The sequence below is a fragment of the Gopherus evgoodei genome, chromosome 2 (assembly GCF_007399415.2).
Source record: "Gopherus evgoodei ecotype Sinaloan lineage chromosome 2, rGopEvg1_v1.p, whole genome shotgun sequence".
In the NCBI taxonomy this organism is placed as follows: domain Eukaryota; kingdom Metazoa; phylum Chordata; order Testudines; family Testudinidae; genus Gopherus; species Gopherus evgoodei.
The window spans coordinates 1,579,670-1,606,622 of record NC_044323.1 but is presented as its reverse complement, the minus strand read 5'-3'; the positions used below and the strand labels follow the sequence as shown (position 1 = coordinate 1,606,622).

Below are 26,953 nucleotides of genomic sequence, written 5' to 3'. Positions count from 1 at the left end.
TCCGTGAAAGAGGAGGACATGGAAAATTAATATTTTCCCTCACAAGAACCCCAGTGGTGCATTTGCTGGGATATCCCAAATATTTTTTGTTCGTTGAAGTAAATGTGAAGTTTTTACTATGTGAATCAATATTGTCTATTCTGGGAGAGAAAAGAGGAGTCTAGAAAAGTTAGTGTAGTCTGCGTTCTGTTGTGGGGGAGATTCAGTGTTTTAAAACACCAAACAGATAGTGTCTGCTGTTCAACAAACCAGCATGCACTGGCCCAGCCTTTGTAAGCAACGGCTTGATACCAAGCCACTATATGTGATCAAAAGAGAAGTCGGCAAGAAACAGATTTCCCTTTTAAGGAGTGACTATAAATAGGTACAGGAGAAATACTCTTTTTTAGGGTATGCAAGTCCCTTTTCAGCTTCCTTTCACTCTCCTGGACACAAGGGATTCATCTCTGCATGTCTCCCTTTGAATCGAGCATGGTCCCACTCTACTTTAGAAGTTGCCGAGTGCTGCTAGCTTCCTACAGCTGTCTAACAGTGTTTGACTCTTCCATTCAGGGCTGGGGGTTGTTAGGGCCCAGGAATGAGCTGTTTGATGCTGCAAAGTACCGAATCCTTGCTGACCAGCTTGGCTGCCCAGAGGACAGGTGGTGCCCCGAAAGCAGATGGCGTTCCAAGTCTGGACCATCTCTAGCTGACTTGTCGACTTGTTGGAGACGGGTGGAACCAGATGACTCCATCCAGTCCATGGAGCAAGGCAGGATGCCTAAAGCAATAAGAAGAGAGGAGCTGGAGGAAGGGGAGCTAGAGGAAGGAGAATTGGAGGAAGGGGAGCTGGAAGAAGACACAATTGATGTTACTGATTACCTATCTATGGCACAGAACGAAGCTCGGACCCCAGCTAGAGACATGAGGTAAAATCATGTTCTGACAAGCTCACTAAAGCAGGGGAGTAGTGAGAACATGGTCGGTGCACTGGCTGATATATCCCCGTAGACCTCAAAGTTGACCCCTCACTGCCCACAACATAATGAGCACACAGAGGACTTCAGCAGAGTGTGAACATAAAGCTCTTGTGCCAGGCTCCATGAGGATGCCACGCATGCTGTGCCATTCCATGGTGGGTCTGCCTGCTTTCATACCTAGATCAGCACTAGAGGGCTTGAGTTTCTTTTCTGGACTCCTGCTCTTCTGACAGGCAATTGCCCCAGCTTACTCACTGCCAGCCTCAGAGATCTGGTGGGGAGCAGTTCTCCTGGCCTGCAGAGTTTGTCATCTCCAAAAGCCTCACTTAAATTTGGCAGTCTTTTTAAACCTTGCCAGTGTCCTCCAGGAGAAAGACAAGTCAGGACCTGTATTTCAATTTTTTTTTAAAGGGAAATACTTTGGGGCAAGAGGGGAAATACTTTGAAATTGACTTTGTCTCCTAAAGAAGTAGTAAAAGCCATTCCTGTATTCCAGTTTTCATTGCAACTGTAAATATTTGGGATGGCGGTTACTTTCAGTAAAAGCTAGAATTCTGACTTGGAGGTTCCATTGGCTAGAGGGATTGTCTTTATTCTGAGTTCTGTAATGCAGTGTAGTGGTACTCTCTACCCAGTTGGCTGCAAACCCTCCATTGTTAATTAACTCAGTAATCTCCAGTACTCACATTGTATTCTTTAATTACTCGACTTTAGGCTATGGCAAAGGAGCTGGAGGGGGAAGGGTTTGAGCACAAATAGAATTAGGGAGAAGAGAGAGGTTTGTTTTTTAAACCTAACTGAACTGTTTTACTTTTCGTCTCGCAGGGGAGGAGCCTCTGTTGAAATGACAGATGACAACAATGCCATCAGGGCTCTGACCCAGTTCCCTCTACCCAAAAACCTTCTGGCCCAGGTGATTCAGATTGCAACCTCTTCCTCCACAGTCAAGGTGAGTTGCTGTTGCAATGGCTTCTCCCATCTTCTCTTGTTGGGAATCTGCCTTTCAGCGGCTGGGAAGGATGAGCTGCAGCAGTTGAAAGGGTGTAGATTTCAGGGAAAGAGAAGAATTCTTTGCGGTTCTCCAAGGGTTGGCTAGATAGTGATGGGCTGAAATTAGGCTGAAGAACAGGAAAACCTTATTGACAGTGAGACTTGGGGAAAAGTCCCTTGGGAGAAGCAGTGGGAGCGTTGTTACTCAAACGAGAAGCTGTTGTTATATGTGGGTTTGTGTTCTTGCTGGGCTGAATTGTGCTGCAAGCCCCCGTGATTTGTGCAGCCAGCCAGAGCCATATCCTTTGTTCTGAGAATTCTGTAATGTTCATTGGTGGTCAGATTTGTCCAGAACTCTGCTCCTGCCTACATCTCTGGTTTCTTCTCCTTCCTCTGAGCGCTTCACCCGCCTTCTTTTCAGACTTTGTTGTGCACTGCACACACTGAAAAAAATTTGACAAGGCTTTGCCCCTTGTATCTTTCACCTAACTCCCTCCTTCCGTGAAGTGCTCCACACAGCAGCCTGTTTCTATCTTATCTTTGTACCGACCAAGCCTTTAGGATGTGAGCTCTCAGGGGAAGGGATTTAGTACAGGTCACCTCTGACTACACGGATGCTGCTATGTAAACTACTGGCTTAGTGTATGGGGGAAAGCAGTGCACGTGAAATACCTTGATTTTAGGAAGGTTTTTCACACAGTCTCGCATGACATTCTCATAAGCAATCTAAGGAAATGTCTATATGAAATTATTGTAAGGTGAGTGGATAACTGATTGAATGACTGTGCTCAGTGGTTTGCTATCAAACTCAGAGGACATATCTGCTGGGGACCCACATGGTTCTTTCCTGGGTCTAGTACCACTCAATATTTTAATTAATGACGTGGATAATGGAGAGAGAATGTGCTTATAAAATTTGTAGATGACATGAAGCTGGGAGGGGTGCATGCACTTTGGAGGACAGGATTAGAATTCAAAACGACTTTGACAAATTGGAGAATTGGTCTGAAATCAATAAGATGAAGTTCAATAAAGACAAGTGCAAAGTATGTATGTAGTATAATTGTAGGTGAGTTGGTCCCAGGATATTAGGAAGCTTGTCTCTCTCCAACAGAAGTTTGTCTAGTGAAAGATATAATCTCACCCACCTTGTCTCTCTAAGTGCAAAGTACTTCATTTAGGAAGGAAAAATCAGATGCAAAAAAACACAAACTGGGCAATAAGTGGCTTGGTGATAGTACTGCTGAAAAGGATCTGTGGATTATAGTGGATCACAAATTGAATATGAGCCATTAATGTGATGTAGTTGTGAAAAAGGCTAATATAATTCTGGGGTGTATTAAAGTCGTGTCGTATGTAAGACATGGGAAGTAATTTGCCACTCTACTTGGTACTGATGAGGCCTCAGCTGGAGTACTGTGTACAGTTCTGGGTGCCACACTTCAGGAATGACGTGGACAAATTGGGGAGAGTCCAGTTGAGAGCAACAAAAATGAGGTAGAAAACCTGACCCTTGAGAAAAGGTTAAAAAACCTGGGCATGTTTAGTCTTGAGTAAAGATGACTGAGGGAGGACCAGATAAGATTTCACACATGTTAAGGGCTGATATAAAGAGGATGGTGATCAATTGTTCTCCGTGTCCATGGAAGGTAGGACAAGAAGTAATGGGCATAATCTGCATCAAGGAAGGTTTAGGCTGGATATTAGGAAAAATTTCTCACTGTAAGGATAGTTACACTCTGGAATAGGCTTTCAGGGCAGGCTGTGGAATCCCCATCACTGGAGGTTTTTAAGAACAGATTGGACAAATGCCTGTCAAGGATGCTTTAGGTTTACTTGTTCCCTGTGCTGAGGCAGGACCTGGGCTAGACGATCTTTTGAGGTCCCTTGGAGCCCTACTTTTCTATGATTCTATTCCAGAAGGTACTGCATTAAAATCTTACAGGTAAAAATGCCCTGCTGTTTAGGTAATATAGCCTAGTAAACTTTTCAGAGGCTCCCTCTGAATAAACCAGCCTTTCAGTTGCCTTCCTCTTCCCTCACAAGCTGCCTGTCTCTCTTTCAGGAATTCATGCAGTTCCGTACCGTGGGCACCAAGACTAAGATCTGCAAGCTCACTCTGCGCTGGCCCTGCCCGATGACCTTCGCCGCCAAGGGCCGCCGCAAGGTTGAGGCCGAGAACAAAGCAGCAGCACTGGCTTGCCAGAAGTTGAAGGTGAGTGACGTGTCTGGTAGCAAATCTTGATGTGGCTCCTACCACAGCATCCTTTCCATGCAGGCACTATCCAGCCTGCTGTGAACAGACACTGTTCGTACCAGAACTGTCCTATTCAGAGGTGGGGGGGAGGGGGCAGGCTGAGCCTCCGAGACCTAAGGCTGCTGCTGTTTCTGTGTCTCAGTCTGGGTCCCCTGCTGCCACCTAGAGTTGACTCCATGGGTCATATAATTGTCCTTGTCTCTAGGCTAATGCCTTAGGAGTCTGTGCAGGGGCACAGCAATGGAGTTGGGAAACAGATCGTGAATCTCCATGGCGCTGGTGGGGGTTTTTGCCCATCAGCAAAGTGATGTGTAAGGATCAACCTGCGAGTGGTGGGTCTGTCTTTTCAGCTGCTGAGCTGCCTCCAGACATGGTAGGCTGGCCCCCTGCTCCTTCAGTCGGGTCAATCTGACCACTCTGTTCTCCTAGCTCTCTGTCATGGGAAATTACCTGGCTCCAAAATCAGTGGGGAGAGGGCAGGCAGGAAAGACTGTTCTGGGTCAGCCACCTACTGAAGTTTGTGGAAGTGCCAGTAAGAGGATTAATACCTCTTGTAAGTGAGTCCTACTGGAAATTACTGCCTATGCCATTCCTCTGATCTGAATCTTCCCTGGCGAATTTCCCCATTGGCAGTGTTGGTGGCAGGGGCAGCGCTGGGCTCCAGTGCATGTGTTTCACAGTAGGGAAGATCCTGCAGGGTTCCCCTGGGTCTCAGTCTCCTGCCCTGGTGAAGGCAGGAATTGTTGGGGTTGGGACCTTCCTGGGTAGGGAGACTTGCCCTTCCTTGCTCACCACCTTCCTTTGGGGAAGGCGCTCGCAGTGGCTAGGCAGGGAGACACTAAGCTAGATGAAGAGAGTGGCTCTTGCAGTCAAAGCTAGTCTGGCTCTGAAAATGCTGACTTAATTCTCATCTGTGCTGTGTTCCCTTCCCACTCCCTAGACACTGTTTCATGTTTACTGTCCCCGTTTGTCTCCCTCCTTTCCAGAGCCTTGGCTTAGTGGATAAGAACAATAATCCACTGAGCCATGCCATGTACAACATGACGTCCCTCAGGGAGCTGGGCGAGAATCAGAGGAGACCCTGCCACATCAAAGTCCCTGAGGCCACCCTGCGTAAGATCGAGAACTACCTGAACCACGTAAGACTTATTCACCTGTCGTAGGGCCACCTCTGGGCAAAGGGGGCAGCTAGGTTCCCTGTCCCTGAACCAACCGAGCCACAGGTATCATACGATAGCGTATGAACTCAGTGTGCTGGCTTTTGTCAGCTGTGTACTGGGAGGGCTGCTTTGGTAATCCCAAGCCAGGGATCTCAGGTGTGGGACTGGCTTGTTCACAAATCACTCAGGGTAGTGACTGCTGTCTTAGCACAGGCGGGCTTAACAAACTATACAGTGATCTCTGCTTCATTTACTTGGCTTACGATGAGCAGCTGCGAGTATTTGTAGATGGCCCATGGGGATTTTTCTCTCATGGCACTGAATGCATTCAATGTTGGGCACAACTTTTGTAAGGGTACTAGAGCAGTAGGTGCTGGTTACACAAGGCGCATTACCAGGAAGTCTCAATTCTCAACTCAGAACCAGGCTGGGATGCTGAAAACAGTGGGAGTTGTGCCTCCTTCCACTAGGATAGAGGCTGGTCTCTGGTGTGTGCAGAGATGGCGGGTGGCTGTCCAGTAGATGGTGGTACTCTGCAGTCAGTACAGCGTTAGTGTCCCAGCCTGTTTCTGGGAAGCACCCTTGTTTGGGTAAGACTGAGTCCTGAGATCCTGACTCGGCTCTAAAATGCCTGTAGTCCTTTCAACCTGAATAGGCATGTCCTGACCTGAGGAACTGCCTTCTGCTCCCTAAAATCCCTTTGTGCTTTCCATGGGATCCGAGATTAATTTCTTGTCAAGCTGTCGTGTAGCTGTGTATGACTGAACAGCAGCTGGGTTCCCATGGACTCTAGGGGTCTAAAGTTAGCTGGCCTGACTTCCCGAGGGGATAGGTTTATTTTACAGCACCTAAAGCACTGCTCATGTAAGGCCTGGCCCCTGCCCTGGGGCGCTTACCCTATTTCTAACATTGATTGTATGGGGGTGGAAGGCAGGCTGGGTCACCACTACATGATGCTGCGGTTTCTCTGTTCTGTCTTGGGCACCGCATGGAGGGTCAGTTATCAGGTCTCTAAAGTCTTTGTTGAAAGGACTGAGTGCTCCAGACGAGGTTTGAACTGAGGCAAACGTAGAGGGCTAGCTGAGGTGTGCCAAGCAAAGGGGATGGCTTGAGGTTATGTTCTGAGCTGAGTCTTTACAAAATGAGAATTCAGAGGCTGAATTGCCCAAAGGACGTAAGTTGCAACTTGCTCCTGGCCATGCGGTCAGTGCCAAAGCCAGCATCCTGCCTGCTGGTCCCCAGCTCTGACCCCGCAACATACCCTCCTGGCATTCTGTGTTCTAAGGAACTGCTTCAAAATTAAGCATCTGTCTGTGCCAATTTTCTCCTCCTCCCTCAGTTCCCGGTGGACTCGAGGGAATCCAGGCCTCAGATTGCTGACGACATGATGAACCTGAGTAAGGAGTCTGGTGCTATCAGTGATGCCATCACAGGGAAGACGTACACGCCCATGTCGGAGGGGGAGGAGGTGTGCCTTAGCCAGAACCTCCTGGCCCTTTGGAAGAGGAGGGGTTCATCGTGGCTGGAGAGCCACCAGCTGCCTGTGGATCCTCACAAGGACACCATCTTGTCGGCCATTGAGCAGAATCCTGTGGTGGTAATAGCAGGAGACACTGGCTGTGGGAAAACCACCCGTATCCCTCAGCTGCTGCTGGAGCGTTACATCCTGGAAGGGCGCGGTGCCCGCTGCAATGTGGTGATCACCCAGCCGAGGAGGATCAGCGCCATCTCGGTCGCCCAGCGGGTTGCGCAGGAGCTGGGTCCCAACATGAGGAAGAACGTGGGTTACCAGGTGCGGCTGGAGAGCAAACCACCTGCCAGGGGAGGAGCCCTGCTCTTCTGCACGGTGGGCATCCTCCTGCGAAAGCTGCAGGGGAACCCCAGCCTGGAGGGGGTCAGCCACGTGATTGTGGACGAGGTCCACGAGCGGGACGTCAACACCGACTTCCTGCTTATCCTGCTGAAGGGCATCCAGAAGCTCAACCCCGACCTGCGCCTGGTCCTGATGAGTGCCACAGGGGACAACCAGCGCTTCTCGCAGTACTTTGGGGACTGCCCTGTGGTCAAGGTGCCAGGGTTCATGTACCCCGTGAAGGAATATTACCTGGAAGAGATCCTGGCCAAGCTGGGCCGGCACAGACACCGGCACTACGAGGTGAAGGTGAGCCTGCAGCATACTCTGATTTGTTTCCCTGTCTGTGACACTAACCCCAGAGATGGCTAGCGGTGAAAAGAGATTTGGGCTGGGGCCAGTTCCATCCTGCTGCATCTGCAGTAGCCTAGTGCTGCTGGATTTGGGTTGTCAGCTATTGGCAAAGTTTTAATTCCAGCCAAGACTTCCTGAGGTTCCCATTAGGTTTGGTTAGATCCCATTTATGACCTTCATCTAAAATCTGAATCAGATCTCAGACTTGGCTCTAAACTCCTTGGCAGTGGCTCCTTTGTAATGAAATGCAAACTCCCTATGGGTTTGCTTGCACTTGAATGCTTTGAGATAGAGGAAATGGGCCGCCAGCCAATTCGAGTTAGCCCATGTCAGTATACATGTAAGTTGGGATACTCCAGAGACATTTGAAGCAGGGCACACCTGGTTATGGTTTACTCTGGCCTCTAGTAGTGAACACAAATGTTTGTGGAGTGTCCAGACTGCAAACCAGTTAGCTGACAGCTCATTAAACAACTGTAGATTACCTACATGGCTGAATTCTCCTTTCCCTAGTTCTGTCCTTGGATACATGCTGCAGCTTGGGCCTATTTTCCCAAACTCTTTCCCCCTGGAACACTTCCTTATGTATAGATTCTTCATAATATTTGTTGGCTTCTGGGGTGTGTCCAATCACAATAGGGTCCAGTCTCTCTCCCTCTCTGACACACAATCACACACACACTCTCTCTCTCTCGTTCTGTTATCCTCTTAAGAGATCTTTACCACTCCAGATGCCTGCCCCACTCCTTGGGTGCACTCTCTTTCTCACTTGCAAAGAAATGAAAAGAAAAGCTGCTGGCTTGTGCTGCCCAATGGATTCACTGATGTCCCATTCTCACATGGCACCCTCCTGCCCCCACTAAAAGCCGTGATTTAACTGAGCTGATGGTGACCATATAGTACATAATGCTGATATTTACAGATCCCTGCAGACACTCACAGACTGGGGAAGGGAGGTGGTATCCGCACTTTACAGCAGAGGTTGTGACCAGAATGAGTCTGAGCCTAAATTCAAGCTCCTGCAGTTATTGGCTCATAGTGCTGTGATCAGACTGCTAGCCCATGTCTCTTTTTAAAGGTGTTTGCCATCTTAGGGGGATGCTGCAGGGTATGTAGCCACCCCTCTCCCCAGCCCACTGGGTCACTGCCGCTACCTCAGTATTTACATGTCCTCCTGTGTTTCTCAGCAATCAGATGATGAATGTGTCCTCGACCTTGAGCTGATCACTGACCTTGTGCTCCAGATCGATGCCCATGGAGACCCAGGTAGGTGCTGCTTTACTTTCTCCCTTGCCTGCGGTTTTGGAAGATGGGGAAAGAGCAGGTGGAGCCTGGACCCTTTGCCAAAGCAGATCAGACCCATAAAATAGGGCTGGCTCCTGCAGGGGGCTGGCATCCTATCTTTCTCTACGGGCACTGAAGGTATTGGCAAAACCAGCCCTTGATCCTTGTAATGCGCTGGCTGAGAGCACTGTCTTCTGGGTCCTGGTGGTGAAACAGCCACAAACTTGAGGTCAGCGATGCCTGAAAGCTCCTGTGTGGATGTGCCATCAACTCCTTTGTATTGGATCTGCTCTCTGAGCCCTTTCACCCTGAGGCAGCCCAGGGTAAACCCTGTTGCCGTTAGTGTGCAGCTGCCATGTGCCCTTGGCTGCTATAAGCTACAAAGAGACCCCATGTCTGGGATTCACTGAGGCTGCAAGCAGATCTGAAGAGTTTGTCAGCAAAGAATGCACTCACTGGTAACATTTGGGTCTGCATATCGCAGAGTCATAACAAGAGTGAGTGGATTTGTGTGTAAAGCGTTGCCATATAATAAAAAGGGGGTGACCTTCCCAAGTCTCTTGAGATCGCATCAGGAGCCATAAATCAGTTGGCACATCTGTCTCTTGGGGGTAAAGTAATCCGTTCTACGAATGCACAGTGCGTCATGTTCAGGTGAGCAGTGACCTTACTTGCTTGAATCTCCTGGGGCATGGGTAGAGCGGTGGTTATTGTGTTGGCAAATACTATTTGACTTGCATGGCATTTTTCAACATGGATTATCGGGCTTCAGAGACGTAGACACACTGTACCGCTGAAATGCAGCCACTCCTAGGACGAAGTGCAGCAGCTTCATTTGTACCAGTGTCCAGGGATCTTATGTTCCCACAGAGCAGACAGGATCTCTGATTATTTTTTTAAGGTTGAGCTCCCCCCAGTAAACTGCATAGAATGCTTCATCTCCCCAGGAAGGATGAAGGCTGGTTTCAAAACTATGCTTTTAGTCTGGCTGTTTCAAAGCCAATAAGCTTCATTTCCTCTCGTGATACTGAACTGGGATCCGAGGACACCTGGTGCTGATGTCTGTCTCAATGGCAGAATAGCCCATGAGCTAGCCACCATGAAAGAGTTGGTTATACTGTGTCTTAAGTGCTCTGACAGGCTGTCATGTATTAAATCACCCACTACATTCTCTCTCTTGATTTGATTTTGTAACTCCCCGGGGTCCCCCAGCTGAAAGAGTGGCTCGCACTGTGCTGTTTGTCTGTGATCTGTATGGACATGTCTGACAGGTTTTAGTGGTGATCAGTCCTGATAGGTCGGTACCACAGACTTGGTAACCTGTTAGTCTCATGTTCATGTTTCTGGGTCTAGACGGGAAAATATTGGGCTTCTCCAGGACTCCTTGGAGTATGGGAGACCTGGCACAGAGGTAAGAGTCATGGTGTCTGCAGCTTGGAAAAGAGCCCCATGCATCTCTGTGTTGCCTGTTCTGCTCTTGATCCTTTGCAGGCGGGATCCTCTGCTTCCTTCCTGGCTGGCAGGAGATCAAAGGAGTGCAGCAGCGCCTGCTGGAAACACTCGGCTCTCAGAACAGCCGGTACCTTGTCTTACCAGGTGAGGTGGCTCTCCAGTGCTTGGGGGGAGAGGGAGCAATGGGTGGGGCTGAAACATGGTATTTGAGATAACACTTCCAGCTGGTGCCGTCTGACGCAGAATGAGTTTGGATGCGTCAGACACACTGGTAACTCTGTCACCTAACTATGCATTTGGGGTGGATTGCCCAGGCCATGCTGGTCTGGCTGCTGCTGATACCTGGGGGACATGAGAGGAACAAACTCACTCCATCTGCCATCATGGAGCCCACCGAATGCCATGTTCACTGTAAATATATGCTGAGCTCCTAAATGGCCTAGCCAGGGGAATCTCCACCTATGAATTCCAGGACCCCTGAATCATCAGCTGTAAGTTGGAGCCAGCACAGAGCTCTGCTGGGGCCAGGGAATTGGGCAGAGTGAGGGCTGGGTGTGTGAGATTCCTAATTCCAGATGCAGCTTTGCACTGCGCGTGTAATTTCATTCTTATCCCAATGGGATGGTTTAAAACATTTTTGTAAAATAGTGCTTCGTATCTGGTGCCTTCCCACCAGACACCAAATGGCCATCCTCCATAACCAGGCTGTGGCATGCTGGGTTGTGTGAGCAGGAGCTGCTCTCCTCTGAAATATGCTTGTTTATTTCTGGGCCAATTGCTCCATTTACCTGCTGTTCTTTGGGGCCCTCTTTGCAAGCCCATCTGCTGTCAGGAATTTCCCCAGGTCCCTGAGCCATAAGAGGAAATGTGTGGGATGGAGTTACAGGTCTTTGGCTGCAGCCTCTGCTGGTCAGGTGGCATTACATCATAGCTGAGCCAGACCCAATCCCCTACGCAGGGCCAGGTGGAAGAGCGGGGTGGGAAAAGTGGTGTCCTCTTTAAAAAGTGGAAATGCAAGAACCATGCAGAATCGAATGTCTCCACCGGTGGGTGGGAAATAGGTACTACATCTCCTACAGCTAGGAGTCCTTGGGAAAGTCCAGGTGTGCTCTGTTTGATCTAGGGCAGTGGTTTTTAACCATTTTTCATTTGCGGACCCCTAAAAATTTCAAATGGAGGTATCGAGCCCTTTGGAAATCTTAGACATAGTCTGCAGACCCCCACGGGTCCACGGACCACAGGTTGAAAACCACTGACCTTGGGAACTTCTGCCTGGCAGGAAATTCTTAGATCTCCAGGTGCTGCTGATTTTTTTTAGGTCACAGAGGTTGAAATGAGCCCTTCCTATCTGCAGCACCTGGAGTATTTTGCCATCTGCTGTTTAATTTTACTGTGCTCGACCCTTCCAAAGGTTGGTTTTGGGATTATTGGAGGAAACGGGTGGGTCTGATGAGTAAGCTTGGGAGAACCATTGGTCACGGTAATGCCAACGTTAGAAACAACTTTCTTTGCGTGTGACGGCAGTGACTGACCCCAGCCTCTCGCAAGGGGCTGAGAGAAGGGGCCTACGTGAAGGAAGAGCATAAGCAGTATAGAGAGAGTTCTGGAGGGCTGAGTAGACCTGACCACCTCCCTGACTGGTGCTGGTGGGCTGGGCAGAGCAGGGCAGGGCTAACTCTGCATTTTCCCATGCCAGTGCACTCCAACATCCCCATGATGGACCAGCAGAACATCTTCCAGCGGCCCCCGCCTGGAGTGAGAAAGATCGTCCTGGCGACCAACATCGCTGAGACCTCCATCACCATCAATGACATCGTGCACGTGGTGGACAGCGGGAGTCACAAAGAGGAGCGCTATGACCTCAGAACTAAGGTGCGAGCTGTTTCTTGCCCCGTGTGCATTCCTGGAACAAGCTGCAGCTGATGCGTGATTCTTATGCCCCCTGCCTGCCATTAACTCCTTGGTGCTCGGGACTGGAATTGCCGATTCACTTTGCATGTGATCTCTGCAGAGCTGGGATACTCCACCCCCCCTTCCCCCGTCTCAGAGGCAGGTCAAAACCAAAAAATCCTTCTCAGGCACAGGCCATTGAGAGTGAGTGTGCAGGGAGCATTGGTTGTGTGAGCCAGCTCCCTCCCAGTGCACAGCCTGCCCCAGTGTGCATCGGGAATCCCACCCCTGAACAAATCCTGCTGTCTGTGTGCCACCCTCTGTAGATCTCCCTGCCTTAAAGCCCTCCCTAACAGACGCCAATCAGTCACTTCCTAGTAGCCAAACCCAGCTGGCTGTTGCTCCACCAGCCCCAGCGAGTACTGTTGAATAGTGGCATGAGGCAGTGCCTGCTGTGCTCCTGATTGCCCAGACATCAAGAGAGACTGAACAGGATTTAAAGTGGGTTCTTCATCAGCATAGCACTGTGCCCAGGCCCGGAGCCCCTCTCTCTCGAGCCGGCAGCATTCAGCGAGGCAGCGTGCTGGGTCTCAAATGAATTTGTGCTGTGGCTGCATGTGTGGCCATAGCGTCTGAAAACGTGGGCTGTAGCCCACGAAAGCTTATGCTCAAATACATTTGTTAGTCTCTAGGGTACCACAAGTCCTCCTGTTCTTTTTGCTGACACAGACTAACACGGCTGCCACGCTGAAGCAAATTCACGCTGATCTCAGTTATGACAGTTAAAATATGCTGTTGACAGCCTGGTCCCTCCAGAAGTCGTGGTGGCCTCGCTTGAGAATCGCTGAGCTGAAGGATGCGCTGTTGAATATTGGGGCGGGGTGTGCAGACTTTGTCCAGCAGATGGTGCCAAACTTGGCGTTTCCCTTCAGCTCAGACAGGGATGAGAGAGAGAAGCCTGAAGAAGGAAGGCAGGTGCTAAGCTGTGCACAGCTGGCTCGCATGCATATCCAGCTTGTTGGCTGCTGCCATTGCAGCAGGGCCGTACAACCTGAACAACTGGGGTTCGACTGGTGGGATAGCCTGTGTGTTTATTGCTGCTGTTTGGCAGACATGTGAAATCAAGCTCCCTTCTGTCCAACTCTGGAAGGTTGCCTTAGTGGAAGGTAAAGGTCCCATGGTTCTTTCCATAATACTGGGGGGTTGTGTGTGTCTGAGATGCCAGAGTTTGTATGAAATGTACAAGCAAGGCCCTTGCCCATTCTGCAATCAACTAAGGATTGTTTTATCCAGCTCTCCCCTCCTCCAAATCCCAGTGTAAGTCTCGACACACCTAGCTTCCCCTGTCGCTTGCTGCAGCATTCTTCATTGCTGCTCCTGACTAGGTGTTCAACCCCAGAGGCAGTTGCATCTCGGTGGTGGGTACAGTTACCCTTTGTCTGTAGTCCCTGTAGCAGGTTGTTTGCAAAACACTTGGCCCCAAAAGGGGGGTGTGTGTGTCACTAACTGGCCTAGAACTGAGGAGAACGGGGAGAGAGCCCCAGCTGCTGCACACTACAGAAGCAGCTTGCCAGCTAGGTCTGTGCTAGGTGACATGGAAAGCCCTTGGGGCAGGGGTTCCTCAGGTCTCTGGGCTAGAGGGGGAGCTTAGTGAAACAAACTAAATCTAAGCAGGAGCACTTGCCTCTAACGCTCCTCTTCCCTCAGGTCTCCTGCCTGGAAACGGTGTGGGTGTCAAAGTCTAACGTCGTGCAGAGGCGAGGGCGTGCTGGCCGCTGCCAGTCGGGCTTTGCCTATCACCTCTTCCCTCACAGCCGCCTGGACAAAATGCCCACTTTCCAGGTCCCTGAAATCCTGCGCACTCCCCTGGAGAACCTGGTGGTGCAGGCCAAGATCCACATGCCAGAGAAGACGGTAGGTGTAGCACACGGCTAGGAGGAGACAGTGCTGGCAGAACTCTGTGCCTGCTCCATGCCCCTTCCAGTCAGTGGTTTTGAGCTCACGTCTGCAGGTAGTAAACGGGGGAAAGCCAGGGTGCTGCAGGAGGTGCTGATAAGTAGGTAGGATGTTCCCCGAGGGTTGGTACTGACCTGTGTGCCGGCGCCATGTGGTCTTGTCCATGGATACTCATTAAAGATCGTGTTTGCCTGAGCACTGATAATTTCTCTTTGCTGCCCTACATTCCCCATATAATTTCAGCAAGCTACAGTTTTCGCATCTCTTCCTGCCCTAGCCAGCAGTGCTAATGCAGGCAGCCCCCAGGAGGGAAATGTGCAGATTAGCCAGGGTTAGCGCCTGGCATACGTGGCGCCATGCAGAAATGCAGAGCACTGAACTCAGCTCCGTGCGGGTAAGCAAAGGAGAAAATGACATTCCAGTGTTTCGATGTAGAGCAGCCATTTCTGGGCAGGGCGGAGAATTATTCTGCATGGGTCAGAGTCGCTCCTGGGCTGGGGGAGTCTCATGTTGGCTCTGTGTGTGTGTTGCAGGCAGTTGAATTCCTCTCCAAGGCTCTGGATAGCCCTGACATCAAAGCTGTGGATGAAGCAGTGATCCTCCTGCAGGAAATTGGTGAGCTAACTCTGAATGTGAAAGGGGAGAGGAGCCACAGCTCCAGTACAGATCTAAGATGCTGGGCTTGGGACGGGATCCTCTTGCTCCTGGCTGGAGTGGGATCTGAGCCCTTGATCAGAGCAGGGAGTAGCTGGGACCATTCCAGCCATAGTCACTTAGCTTGTGCTGATCTAACTCTGGATTTCGTGCACTGCTTTCCTTATTGGGGTAGGTGAAAAGAGAGGGAGGAGAGCGGTGGTTTCAGGAGTTACAGCTGGGTGCTCAGCTGACCATGTGGACCTCTTGCAGCCCTTTCACTCTTTCTTAAGAGGTCCGAAGCTGCTGGGGGCTCAGTGACTCCCTCAGGGCAATGTGGTCCTGAAGGTTCGTGGCTGGAACCCAGGGGGCTGTGCCCATCCTGGAGGTGACTCATTGCAACCAGGCTCCTGCGTCAGGTTGGTGCACTCAGCAGGGTACTTGCCCTGCCTGCTGAGCGGCATCATGTCTGAAACCAGTGGCCTCCCCTTTCCGGTGCTGCGGGGAGGCTGATGGATGTGCCCATGGCGGCGTTCTCTTGCAGGAGTGTTGGATCAGCGGGAAGCCCTCACCACGCTGGGCAAACGCCTGGCCCAAATCTCCACAGACCCTCGGCTGGCCAAAGCCATTGTCTTGGCATCCATCTATCGCTGCCTTCATCCGCTGCTCATCATCGTCTCCTGCCTCACTCGGGACCCCTTCAGCAGCAGCCTTCAGAACCGAGCAGAGGTGGATAAGGTGAGGGCCGCCGGCTGGGGCAGGGAGGGGGCGAGAAGGGTTGTTGCTCATCTAACTCAGCTTCCTTGCTCTAGGCGAAGGCCATTCTGAGCAGAGAGAGCGGGAGTGATCACCTGGCCTTTGTCAGGGCTGTGGCGGGCTGGGAGGAGGTGCTGAGGCGCAGAGACAGCCGGGCCAGAGATAACTACCTGCAGGACTACTTCCTCTACGCCCCCAGCCTGCGCTTCATCAACGGTGAGTCCCGCAGGCCCCTCCCACTGCAGGGGCAAGTGCTGTGTGTCCCAGGCCCAAGGGGCGAGAGCTTGGCTGTAATGGGAGTGGGACTCTGGGCAAATCCCTCATGGGCGAGCCCTGACCTTCAAGTGACTGCACAGCTGGGCCTCCTGCCCTTCTGCACAGGAACTGGCAGGGAGCCTCAGGCCAGGCATTTGCCTGTGACAGTGAGTGAATCGGCCTTGCGTGACCTAGACAGGTGTGGGTGCTTAGCGGGAGTCAGTCTTGTGTCTGACCATGGGTGCCCATCCCACTGAGGGAAGGGAGAAAAGGGTCCGTGGTGAAGCACCTGAGTGGGGAACAGGCTGGCAGCTCTCTGGGTACAGGCTGTGAGCTGGGGCTTACGAGGGGGTGGGCAGCGGCTCCTGTGCTGAGAGCCAGATGCTCATGCCTGCCCTGGCTCCTCCCCACAGGCCTTGTCAAGCAGTTCTCCGAGAACATCTACGAAACCTTCCTGGTGTCGGCGCCCTCAGACTGCACCATGCCCTCTGCGGCCTGCAACCAGTACAGCGAGGAGGAGGAACTGGTGAAAGGCGTCCTCATGGCCGGCCTTTACCCCAACCTCATCCAGGTAGGAGCCCCCCCAGGTGACGGGAGCTCTCTCCCTTCCTCTGTGGCTGCCCCAGTCCTGGGGCTCAGCAGGCTGCCAGCACTCCTGGGCATTGTGGTCCCACTGCACACTCTCTCCTGGCTCCCTGGACGTTGTCCATTTGCCTAGTGTGTGAGAGGGTGGAGGTGTGGGGCTGTGTTCTGGGATCACTCTCCTTCTGCTGGGGCCCTGTGCTCATGTGTCTGTTGGTAGGGCAAGCAAATTGCCTGCGCCCCATCCCATGTGACATAATCACACACACACACACACACACCCCTGCCAGATCTCTCCCACTGCCAAACCAGCCAAGCCGTCTGGTCTCAAACACAGGCCTGTGCTCATCCAGCCACTGCTCATTGAAGCGATGGACAATTCCTCCCCAGTTGGGCTCCCCAATCCTCTGCCTCCTGTGATGTGCTTTGCAGCAGCCAGGGCTGGCCATCACTTCTTCCTGCCCACAGCCATCACCTGCCAGCAGCAGGGAGAGGGCAAGGCTGCCACAGCCACTCAAGGTAGCCAGGAGGGAAACCCCTGCTCAGATCTTGCTGGTTGCCCTGGATTCCAGCAGCACCTGGCAGGCCTATGTGTGAAAAGACTCTGCTGCTTGCTGAGATGCCTTTCCTGTTTCCAGGTGAGACAAGGCAAAGTGACCCGGCAGGGAAAGTTCAAGCCCAACAGTTACTCCTATCGGACAAAGGCTGGCACCGTCCTGCTTCACAAGTCGACCATCAACAGGCAAGTGGCAGAAGTGAGGGTGTGAACATGGGGGCAGAGGGTCCTGGTGCATGCTGAGGCCAGCACCGTGGGGAAGGGAGTGAGCTCCTGCATAGCAGGGCTGGAACCTCCTCGGAGCTCCGCTGTTCCAGGGCTGCCTGGCCTTGCCCTTTGGACAGGGCCCTTCGCTCTGGGCTGTGCCTGGCGTGGTTGTAAGTGGCAAAGGTGGGGTGGGCTGGTAGCAGGTACCTGCACGTGTCCGCAGTAACCCCCTGCTTTTCCTGACCAGGGAGGCCTCTAAGCTGTACAGCCGCTGGCTGACTTACTTCATGGCGGTGAAGTCCAACGGCGGGGTGTTTGTGCGGGACTCCTCCCAGGTCCATCCGCTGGCTGTGCTGCTAATGACTGACACTGATATCCATGTCCGAGGTGGGTGCTACAGTTGGTTTCCCCAACTCTCCCGCTCATGCTACTCCCCAGCGCTGCCTTCCCACCTCTGCTCAGTCCCTGCCTGTGGCCGCAGAGGGATGTAAACTGAGGCATTTGTCCGAGCAGGAGACCTTGCTCCTGTGCCACCTCTCCCCAGTAGCTGCTGGCAGAGAGACCCCTTCGAGCACTACGGGGGCAGTGGTTACTTACCTATGAACCGGTGTGCCTGTTCCATCCAGCTGCTGGAGCCCATGCTCCCAGCCGTCCCCTGCATGCTCCCAGGTCTGTGTCCTCTGCCACCTGCATGGTAGAACTCTTGCTTTGGGCTGGATGCTGATAAGATGGATACACTGTGGCTTTTGGACCATTCCCTTCTGGCTGGCTTAGAGCCTGAGGCGGGAAGGGCTACCAGACCCCGACAGTGTCTGAACAAGCAGGTATTTGTGAAATCTCATGCTCGGCAGCTAATGCTTCACAAGCTGGTCCCAGTTCCCCACAGCTCAAGGGCCTGACTTGTGTGGATACACCAGCAAGAGGCGGACTGTGGCTTCTAGCCTAAACTCTGTCACTTGGTGAGTGAGGTGGGGGCTGGAGCTGAGGAACAATTTCTCCTCCCCAGGGAGATGCAGCTTTATCACTTCAGATGTAAACAATACCTCAGCAGGCCCCAGGGTCTGTACATCCGTGGGAACGTAACCTCCTGTTCATGGCTATTGTGGCTTTTCCCAGTCCCTCTCCCAAGGCAGCAGCCTGGAGTGAGTGAGGGTAAAGCCATCAGCGATGTGCTGGGCCCTGGTGAGCTGCTTCTCCTTGTCCTCCTGTCACGTGTGCACAGACCTCGAGCTGCTCCTTCCCAAAATGTGTGGAGGAGCCTGAGTGCTCTAGCAGGTGAGAGCACAGCGTGCAGAGGGGATCCCAGACTTTGGCAAACAGAGGGCAGGGCGTGAGTCTGCACCAAGTCCTCCTGCTCCAGCGGCAGGGGAAAGGCTAAAGTGCATTGTGACATGCTGGGCCCAGTCAGCTCCATCCTGCTGGTTAACTCCACTCAACTGCTCCTTTCTTTTCTCCCAAGACGATGGCTGGCGGGCGACAGTCTCTCTGACTGACAGTGACCTTCTGGTACTGGAAGGAGACTCGTACACGATCCGCCTCTTGCGTGATTTCCGTGTGTCGCTCTCCAAGATGGTGGAGACCTGCCTGTGTTACGAAATGTCTGCCATCCCGGGGGACCTGCACCATCAACACAGCCAGCTGCTCGACATTCTGGTGGATCTGCTCAAGGGACCTCCTGGCAGCTTTGGCGCCTAGACAGAGGTGGAGGATTGAGCATGGGGACTTGTAATTTGTATAAAGGTGTTCACAAATGTTTATTTAAATAAAGTTCTATTTATCCCTTGTGAAGTCATCTCTCTCCATCCTAGAAGATCAGTGTTGTCAGAATCTCCTGCTGTTGGCTCCGGGCATGGTCATCGTGTAGGAGGAACCAGCGTAGCCCTGGCGTCGGCCGCTGCTGAGACACAGAGAATGGACTGGAAGTGCTGACGCCCCCGACTTCAATGGAAAGCCACTTCCTCTCTTCCAAAGGTCGTTGTAGACCCTGAACTGGAAAGCGATTGACACCGCTGACTCCTGCAACGTTTCCGTCACCTCCACCCTGCGGGGTGTGCCCAGAGCAGCTCTCCCCAGTTTGAGAGCTGCTCTCAGCTTAGGAGGAAGATGGACTTTCAGCTCACAGCTGTGCCTGCGCTGAGGGTCGTGGCCAGCCAGAGCGGAGCTGGCAGCTCTGCTGCAGGGTGGTGGTTTGTCGTCTTAATTTTCCCCTTTTTTTGAGCCCAGTCTGAAGAGGCAAGAGGGAGAGCGAGCCCTGGAAAGGGCTGGACCCGACATTCCATGCAGAGGGCATCTCTGAGCCTGTGGCAGCTAGAGGCGGTTTCCTGCTGCACAAATCAAGCTCCGTGTTGGCATTAGGAGTGTGAGATGTCGTCTAGTTTCTATCTGCCTGTATTTTTGTCGTTTTTTGCTTTTTATTTTTTTAATTTCTTGTTCTCCCTCTGTCAAGGCGGCCAGCTCCCTGTAACCTATGCAACCCATAAAGCGATTGCAGAGGCCACTGGTTCTGGCAGCCTGTCTCCTTGAGTAATGCTGTTCCCTGTTTTTCTATGACCTGCACCCAGGAGGGTTCTGTGACTAACGCACAACGTTCTGAGGCGAGAGCTCTGATCCCAGCTCTGTCTCCGGTCTCTGGCTGTTGATGAAGATCGCAACCTACCTCACAGGGCTGTTGTGAGGATAAATTCACTAATGTCTGTAAAGTACAAGAGACGGGTGGCTGGAGAGTGCCACAGCTGAGCAGGCACTGGACAGTTGCATTGCAGATGATGTGTCTGTTATGAGGTGCAGGCAAAAATCCTGTATCATAAGATGGCAGGTGCCTGTGGGCTAGTACAGGCAGTGCTACTGCTGATTTGCCCACCAGGGAAATGAAAGGTGGCCACTGGACTTGTGATTTGTTTTTATTTCTACTGCTCTTTGTAGCTAAGAGGAGACTGGCAGAGGCACTTGTGTGATGGAAAGAGGTGGGAGCCATTCCTGACCTGGCAGAGAGTCTAGTTTATGTATGGGGCACAGTATTGTCACTGGGTCCCCTGTTACCTTTCTAATGAGAAGCTACTAGGAGCTCCATCCTCCCACATGGGAGCCAGCAGCTTTCTGTGTATGGATTAGCTACAGGAGCAAAAACTAGCCTGTCCTGGCCTTCAGTGCTTCCACTGGGCTCTAACTGTAGGAAAGACATGAAGCAGCCCCTGGCCATTGTAACTGAAGTACTCCACCTGATGTAGTGAAGATGGAATCACTCTCCTCTAGCTATGGGCTGAAGCACAGGGGCAGAGGGTGGGAAAGCTCATGGGGGGGTGTCTGCAAGGGACCAGATGTCATTGTTGGCAGTGAGCTCCAGGTAGAGGTTACTTTGGCTTCAGCCTCTTTGAGTAGCAGTTGTTCAGAACTGCACCTGAGGGAGGGGCTGTCCTAGGCAGCCTGGGGGTCCTGGAGCCTGTAGTCAGTCGTGCAAAACTTTTCATCTACATTTCACTTGCTTGAGAGGTTGTCACAATGATTTGAGCAGTGTTTTACGTTCAGTCTGTACAATAAACAGTGTGGATTTTCCCTTCCAGCAGGTAAAAACCCTAAGCTATTGTCTAAATGGTTCAGAACAGTGTGATATTGGGATCTTCAGTGGCTGTCATGTGATACTGGATCTTTTTACAACAGTAGATTAAAGACAATAAAAAGGGATAGAGTAGTGACCGGTTCTGTCCTTTATTAACCACTGTATCCAAAGCCGATTGTTCTCTTGCCACAGCCTAGGCTATGCCTGCCCCATGTTCTTTTCTTTTGCTGCTTCAGTGACAATGGGAGGAAAGAGGCAAAGCTTCCATTAAATCACAGTCTGAGCCTATCTGTGCTGCAGGCCTGGTGTTTGAGCAAGAGCACGTGTGTGTGAATGGAGCCAGTACCCTATTGCCAAAAGGTTACAGAGCTCGGGGTGGCTTGTGTTCTCAACCTGATTTCCAGGGTAGCAGGTAGTTTTGAGAGAGGTACGAATACTTGTAGTGTGGGATTGCAGGGGCCCTGATGCATTGTAACATCTCACTGTAATTTCAGTTGCTGGGCCTGGTAGCTAGGGATGGCCTGTGCTACATAGGGCCTCAGACTAGATGATCTGGTGGGTCCTTTCTGGGCTTAAATTCTGAGTGACAGCACTCACCTCCCTTATTCCTCATTCATTTCCAGTTTTCACACAGACAATGCAGCCTCAGGTCATTGTTTTACCATGTTCAGCTGAGCCACACCTCACCTGGCCCTCCCAGCCTAAGGGGTCCAGGTGCAGAGGAGGAATAAAGGCAATTCCGTAATTAGAAGTTGCACCTGCAGAACAGGAGGCTTAAGAACAAGGTGGAGTCAAACTGCTGTAGGCCTTCAACGTGGTAGACACTTGCTAGCTGGGGTTGTAAGTCATGGCTCAGGCATGTGTTGCCAACAGTGTTCCTGCTCTGCAAGCAAGTTGGACAGCGTAGGGACCTAAGGAAGAGATTTCAGTCACAGCCTTGCCACAGCCAGGAATGAGCCTGTCGAATGGCCAGAGGAGTTTGCTCCTTGGCTGTTTACTAGGCCCTACCAGCAATTTCAGCCTGTTAACTGATTGCAATCCTTGACCATGCACAATGCAAGAGCTGCAGAAGGGCCCCTAGTCAGAATGCTAGCACAGTACAGAAAGCTGACAGGGACAGCTAGAAGGCCAGGCTGAGGACAGATACATAGCAAGCCTACTTGGCCTTCCGTGAACCTACACAGTATAGTGAGGCGTGGGGTCTCTAGCTTCTTTCTCCATCCTAGGCACTATCACCTAAGCCAGTCTTCTTCAGTGGGCAACCCCATTACCATCTATTACGCCTCCTCAGGCTACAGCTGCACATAGCTTGAAGAGCAGCTGGAGCTTGTCCCATCCAGAAAATCTTAGCCCTCAGAGGGTGCTTGTCTTGTGGGAGAGAAGAGGGTGATCTTACTGCAGTCAGGTTCTTCTGTGCCCATCACTATACCTGTGTTACCTTAGCCTTGACTATCCAGGTCTCTTCCCATTTGTTAAGGGCTCGCTATGGATTATGGGTCTTAGTGACACTGAGGGAGTGTTACCCAGCTTCACTTGCTGAGTAAATCGCTCCCAGGTGGCTCCATAGTCCTCACAGAAAAAAGACCAAATGAGGTCAGGCAAAGATAGGAAGGACCAAGCCCCACCCTGCTGTGCTTACATTACATCACGCTGGGTGAAGATTTTAAAACCAAGAGGCAGGTAGCAACTTGCATAGGCCTCACAAAAGGAAGACGAGTGAAGCCATTATGGCAGGGGTCTCAAACTCAATTTACCTTAGGGCCAGCACCACTCATACTGCCCAGAACCAACCTTTCCCCCCCCCCCAAAAAAAAACCTCTGTCCCCCTTGACTACTGCTCTTGGGTAGGGGGATGGGGTGAGAGGCTGGGCTGAGGGAGTGTAGAGAGGCAGTGCAGGCTCTGGGAGGGGGTGTGGGGACCAGGTGCAGGCTCTGGGAGGAGTTTGGGGGGGGTGCAGGTGCAGGCTCTGGGAGGGGGTTGGAGGTGCAGCACTTACCTGGGGCTCCAAGGCAGGGCAGGCCAGGGGCCTCCAGGCACTGCCCCATTGGCCTCAGGGGCGCTCAGAGCAGGGGCAGTAACCTGAGGCACAGCCCTGCCCCACCCCTTGGTTGCAGAGAGGGGCCAGCAGCCACTTGGGCAAGCTGGCAGACACCAATCAGCTCCACTGCACTGCTGGAGCCCCAGACAGGGGAGTGCCCAGGGGCAGTAGGTGGGGCCAAGCGAGAGACCCAGCCCCAAAACTGCTGGAGCCCCACAGGCTGCAGATGGCCCCCAGGCCAGGAGTTTGCATTTACAGTCAGGCTGAAGAGATCAGCTCTTTCCCCACAGCACAGCACACTAAGCCTGGCCTGGATAAAATAAGAGGATCTCAATGTGGGGAGCTGGAGAGGTTTCATTTGGGCACCACTCCAGGGCTTTGGGATCCAGATGCAGGAGGTGCATATTTGAGTTTCTAAAACCAGCCCAGCCCGATTTCTGCCCCTCGCCTTTCTTCTAATTCTCCCTCTCAGCCTGATTTGCAGCAGTGCTCGACCCCCACAGCTCACAGGTGGAAGAGTTGCAGATGCTCCTCAAGTCTGGAAATCTGGTCACTGAGCTTTAGGTCTCCAAAGCACTTTGCCAACGTTAAAGTATCCACAGGAAGCAAGATTTACACCATTTCCCTTTCAGGAAACTGAGACCGAGGTACGGTAAGTGACTTGCCAAAAGTCACAGAATTAGGTTCACAGCTGGGAGTCAAGACTCAATTTAGCAGAACAGTAAACTGGAACCTCACTTTGTATTTCCTCTCTGCTCCCCACAGCACAGGCAAAGCAGCTCCTGTTGAGAAGCAGCACCAGTGACACTGAGGGAAACCTAACAGTCCATTCTCCTGCCACCCAGCCAAGTACACCACAGGCCAGAGGACTGTTACACTATCAAACGTTGGGCTCCCCAGATTAAGCCATTTATACAGCACCATCAGTGCACATGGTGCATTAGGATCTAAGAGATGCCCATTTCACGCAACTAAATTCTATTAGCTGTGGAGGTCAGTCCAGAGAAGAGGGGAATATGGAGGCTGAGTGACCGACTACACATAGCAAACAAGATCCCTCTAAGAGCTGGAGCTGCTAATATTGCAGAAGAATGAATGTAGCCTGCTCCTGCCTCTGCCCGTGGTGGATTTACTCAGCAGCAGACTAGGATTAACCCACCATCCAAAGAATGGGTGTGTTTCCTAGAAAAGTATCAGCCCCCACCCCACAAAAAAATGCAAATTCACACTGGTGCCAAGGTTGAACATCTAGAAGCTTTATTTCAATCCTTTACAATAGTAAGAATCACAACGTCAAATCAGGAAATGTTGCTAATGGAGACACCAGTCTTGTACAGTCAACAAGGAGGGTGAAACAAAGGCAGAAGTAAACTAGTACGAATTCACTCCCTGCCATCAGTACCAGGGATTTGCACTCCCCCTCTAGTATTCTACCACCTCTCCCAAGTAGCTGGAGTCTCCGACTTTACATCCATGCAATAATCTCCCCCCGTCCCCTCCCCATCAGCACCCTCTAGATTATAGAAACACTTGTATCACTCAACATTACAGCAACGGTTGGCTGCACAGTCACTGCCCAAACTGGACTGCTCCGTGCTCTCCTCGGTCATTAGGGTGCATCTTGAGTGATGCGGAAGGAGCCTCTGTATAATATTCCTACAACACAAAAATGTTAATACTTAACCTTTAGAGAGCACCTGATACACGATCATACCTCGCACCTCCACTGCAAAGTAACTATTATTGCCCCCATTTTGCAGATGAGGAAACTGAGCCCAAGAGGTTAAGTGATTTCCCAGGACTACAGAGGGAGACAGTATTGAAGACATGATTAGAACTCCAGTGGTTCTTGCTCCTAGTCCTGTGCTCAGAGCATACCTGCCTCTCAGTCCACCCCCTCCACTTTCCTTCTGTGCTTTTTCCACCATGTATCTATGTTAAGGGATTACTGGGCCTTCAAGTGCCAGAAAGGGAAGTCAGCAGAGGGCTGGAATAAAGGTGTCTTGAGTGATCAGGATGGCATCCAGTGTGAGAGAGATTTTTGTGAAAAGGAAAATATATATTGTAGCTAGACCATCAGTGGCAAAGGGCAACAAAAAGGTGGAGGATGCTTTCCATAGCTTTCTTCCATAGTTCTACATTTATCTTGGCTTCTACTGCTTGTCAAACTCCTCCGGGAAGCGAAGAATCTTCCTGTGAATTCCCCCCCCCCCCCCCGCACACACACTGAAACTGCCCTTGGGTGGAGTGACAATGTCCGTGGGGGAGATCGTATCTTTTATTGGATCAACTTCTGTTGGTGAGAGAGAAGCTTTTATGCTCTGAAGTCAGCCCAATACAAGATGTGACTTCACCCACCTTGTGTCTCCAATATCCTGGGACCAACACGGCGACACCACCACTGCACAGACTTGGGCAGAATAGCATTTCTTCCACCCCAAGAAGACAACACTGTTCTCCAGCCAACTAACCAGTTACTCCCCCTCCTGAGCCTTCATACGGTGCTCCAGCAAAAGCACTAAGAAGGAAACGGCGTGAGGCTAAAGAGGTCTTGGCCTTTTCCTTCCTTCCATCACCTGTGGTAGAACAAGGGACATCCTGGCAGTTCGAGAATCTGGAAGACACTGAGTAGCCGTGTTTCAATCACGTCAGAGAACAAAATTCTGCTCAGAGGGCACCAAACACACAATGGCTCTAGTCTAGAGCTTCACTCACACTGACGCACTACGCTGTGTACAGGGGACGACAGCAAGGGTCAGCCCAGAGAACTACATTCAATTAGCAGTATAGGACCAAGAATGTCAACGGGAGGCACATTCAGGCTGTAACCCAGCCTCTGGGGCAGGTGCTGCACAGCAGAACACACGCAGCCCCATAACAGCAAAGGCCAATGCAGCCAGACCATGCAGCCTTCTGCTGTTGTGGCCTTGAGTCCATCCACTTCTTTATTTGAATGTCCTTTGTTTTACAGTATTAAAGCCCCACTGAGCTGTGTATGTCACTGATATGCAATGGGATGCAAGCCTCCACTGTCAACTAAACAGTCCCCAGGCACTGAGAAGCCAGCCCCAGCCACTCCCACCGATGCCTGACTGCACCCCAATGCAACAGGCTGGTGCGTTAGAGAGCTCAAGTATGGAAGGTGGAACCAAGAGTCAGCACAGAAAAGGGACCTTCAGGCTCCTGCAGGAGTCACTTTCCAAAGAGCCTATTAACCTCACTGGAGCCTTTCACCACTTCAGCCATTACAGACATCTCAAAGCCAATCCCAGCATTGACCACAAGCCCAGAAAAAGATTCCTTTCCCCCCCAAAGGTGGGAGCTGTCATGGCCCTAGCGGACACATTCCCATCTAGCCTTGCCATGGTACAATGGAGCTGCTCTCGCTAGCAGGGCGCATCTCCATTTCCAGCCCATGACTCTGCCACAGGGCTGCTCAGCGCCAAGACCACAGCGGCAGGTTGCTTTTATGCCCCATTCATCGTGAGTCAAGTCCAATGTAATCTAAAGTTTCCTGTCAGACGTGCTTATGAAGCCCAACCCAACTGCCACCAGGGAAAAGAACACTAACTCCACCCCACCTGTCCCCTGGCTGTGCCAAGCCATGCCAGCTTCCTGCAGATACCTGAGAAACCAGAGGAATTCCCTGCGTCTACACGGGCATCTCAGACCAGGAACATTTACATTCAAGCCACATTTAATTCAGACTCAACTCACTACTTTTCAAAATGGAATTTATTTACCACATAGTCCTAGGATTAACCCTAACAAGAATACACACAGATCCCTGGCATTACGTTGCCTCCTGCCAGTTGAACCCCACCCAACTGGCATCCCTGATGTCTAGGAGGAGAAGCCCGGCTCACAAGAAGCCTTCTGTTTTACATGTGTCATCTGGAAAAGATGCAGCTGAAAAGAGAACCTCTGGCTCCTTCGAGCAGCGCAAGTCAACACGGCTCAGAAGCCTTCCCCCGCACGGGGGCCAATCCTGCTCCCACAGGAGTCAGTGGCTGACTGCAGTGGAAGCAGCACTGAGCCATGAGGGGCAACAGCAGAGCTCAGGAGTTTTCAATTAGCGGGTCAATGTCCCAAATATTTAAAGGCAAACCAGGACTAACGGGATTTTCAGCTTCTCGCAGAGATTTTCCAGCCTGCTGCAGAATAGCTGTAACACTTCCTGCAGTTTTCATTTTCAGGTCTCAGCATAACTCAGCA

At 51.6% G+C, this 26,953-nt stretch overlaps 1 protein-coding gene across 6 annotated transcripts in view; it reads left to right on the top strand.

Annotated features, from left to right (window-relative positions):
- DHX30 (DExH-box helicase 30) overlaps window positions 1–20,835 on the top strand; it is a 42,199-nt gene extending 21,364 nt beyond the window's left edge. For all 6 annotated transcript variants that reach the window (XM_030549751.1, XM_030549754.1, XM_030549752.1 and 3 more), the window contains 16 exons: window positions 553–908; window positions 1,785–1,908; window positions 4,015–4,164; window positions 5,193–5,345; window positions 6,706–7,527; window positions 8,760–8,838; window positions 10,348–10,452; window positions 12,005–12,180; window positions 13,906–14,112; window positions 14,688–14,769; window positions 15,332–15,525; window positions 15,600–15,759; window positions 16,212–16,369; window positions 17,019–17,122; window positions 17,391–17,530; window positions 18,603–20,835. In XM_030549751.1, the coding sequence (XP_030405611.1) occupies window positions 553–908; window positions 1,785–1,908; window positions 4,015–4,164; window positions 5,193–5,345; window positions 6,706–7,527; window positions 8,760–8,838; window positions 10,348–10,452; window positions 12,005–12,180; window positions 13,906–14,112; window positions 14,688–14,769; window positions 15,332–15,525; window positions 15,600–15,759; window positions 16,212–16,369; window positions 17,019–17,122; window positions 17,391–17,530; window positions 18,603–18,838 (3,246 nt within the window). In that variant the 3' untranslated portion in view covers window positions 18,839–20,835. The remainder of the gene's footprint in view (window positions 1–552; window positions 909–1,784; window positions 1,909–4,014; window positions 4,165–5,192; window positions 5,346–6,705; window positions 7,528–8,759; window positions 8,839–10,347; window positions 10,453–12,004; window positions 12,181–13,905; window positions 14,113–14,687; window positions 14,770–15,331; window positions 15,526–15,599; window positions 15,760–16,211; window positions 16,370–17,018; window positions 17,123–17,390; window positions 17,531–18,602) is intronic.
- Window positions 20,836–26,953: the final 6,118 nt, after the last annotated feature.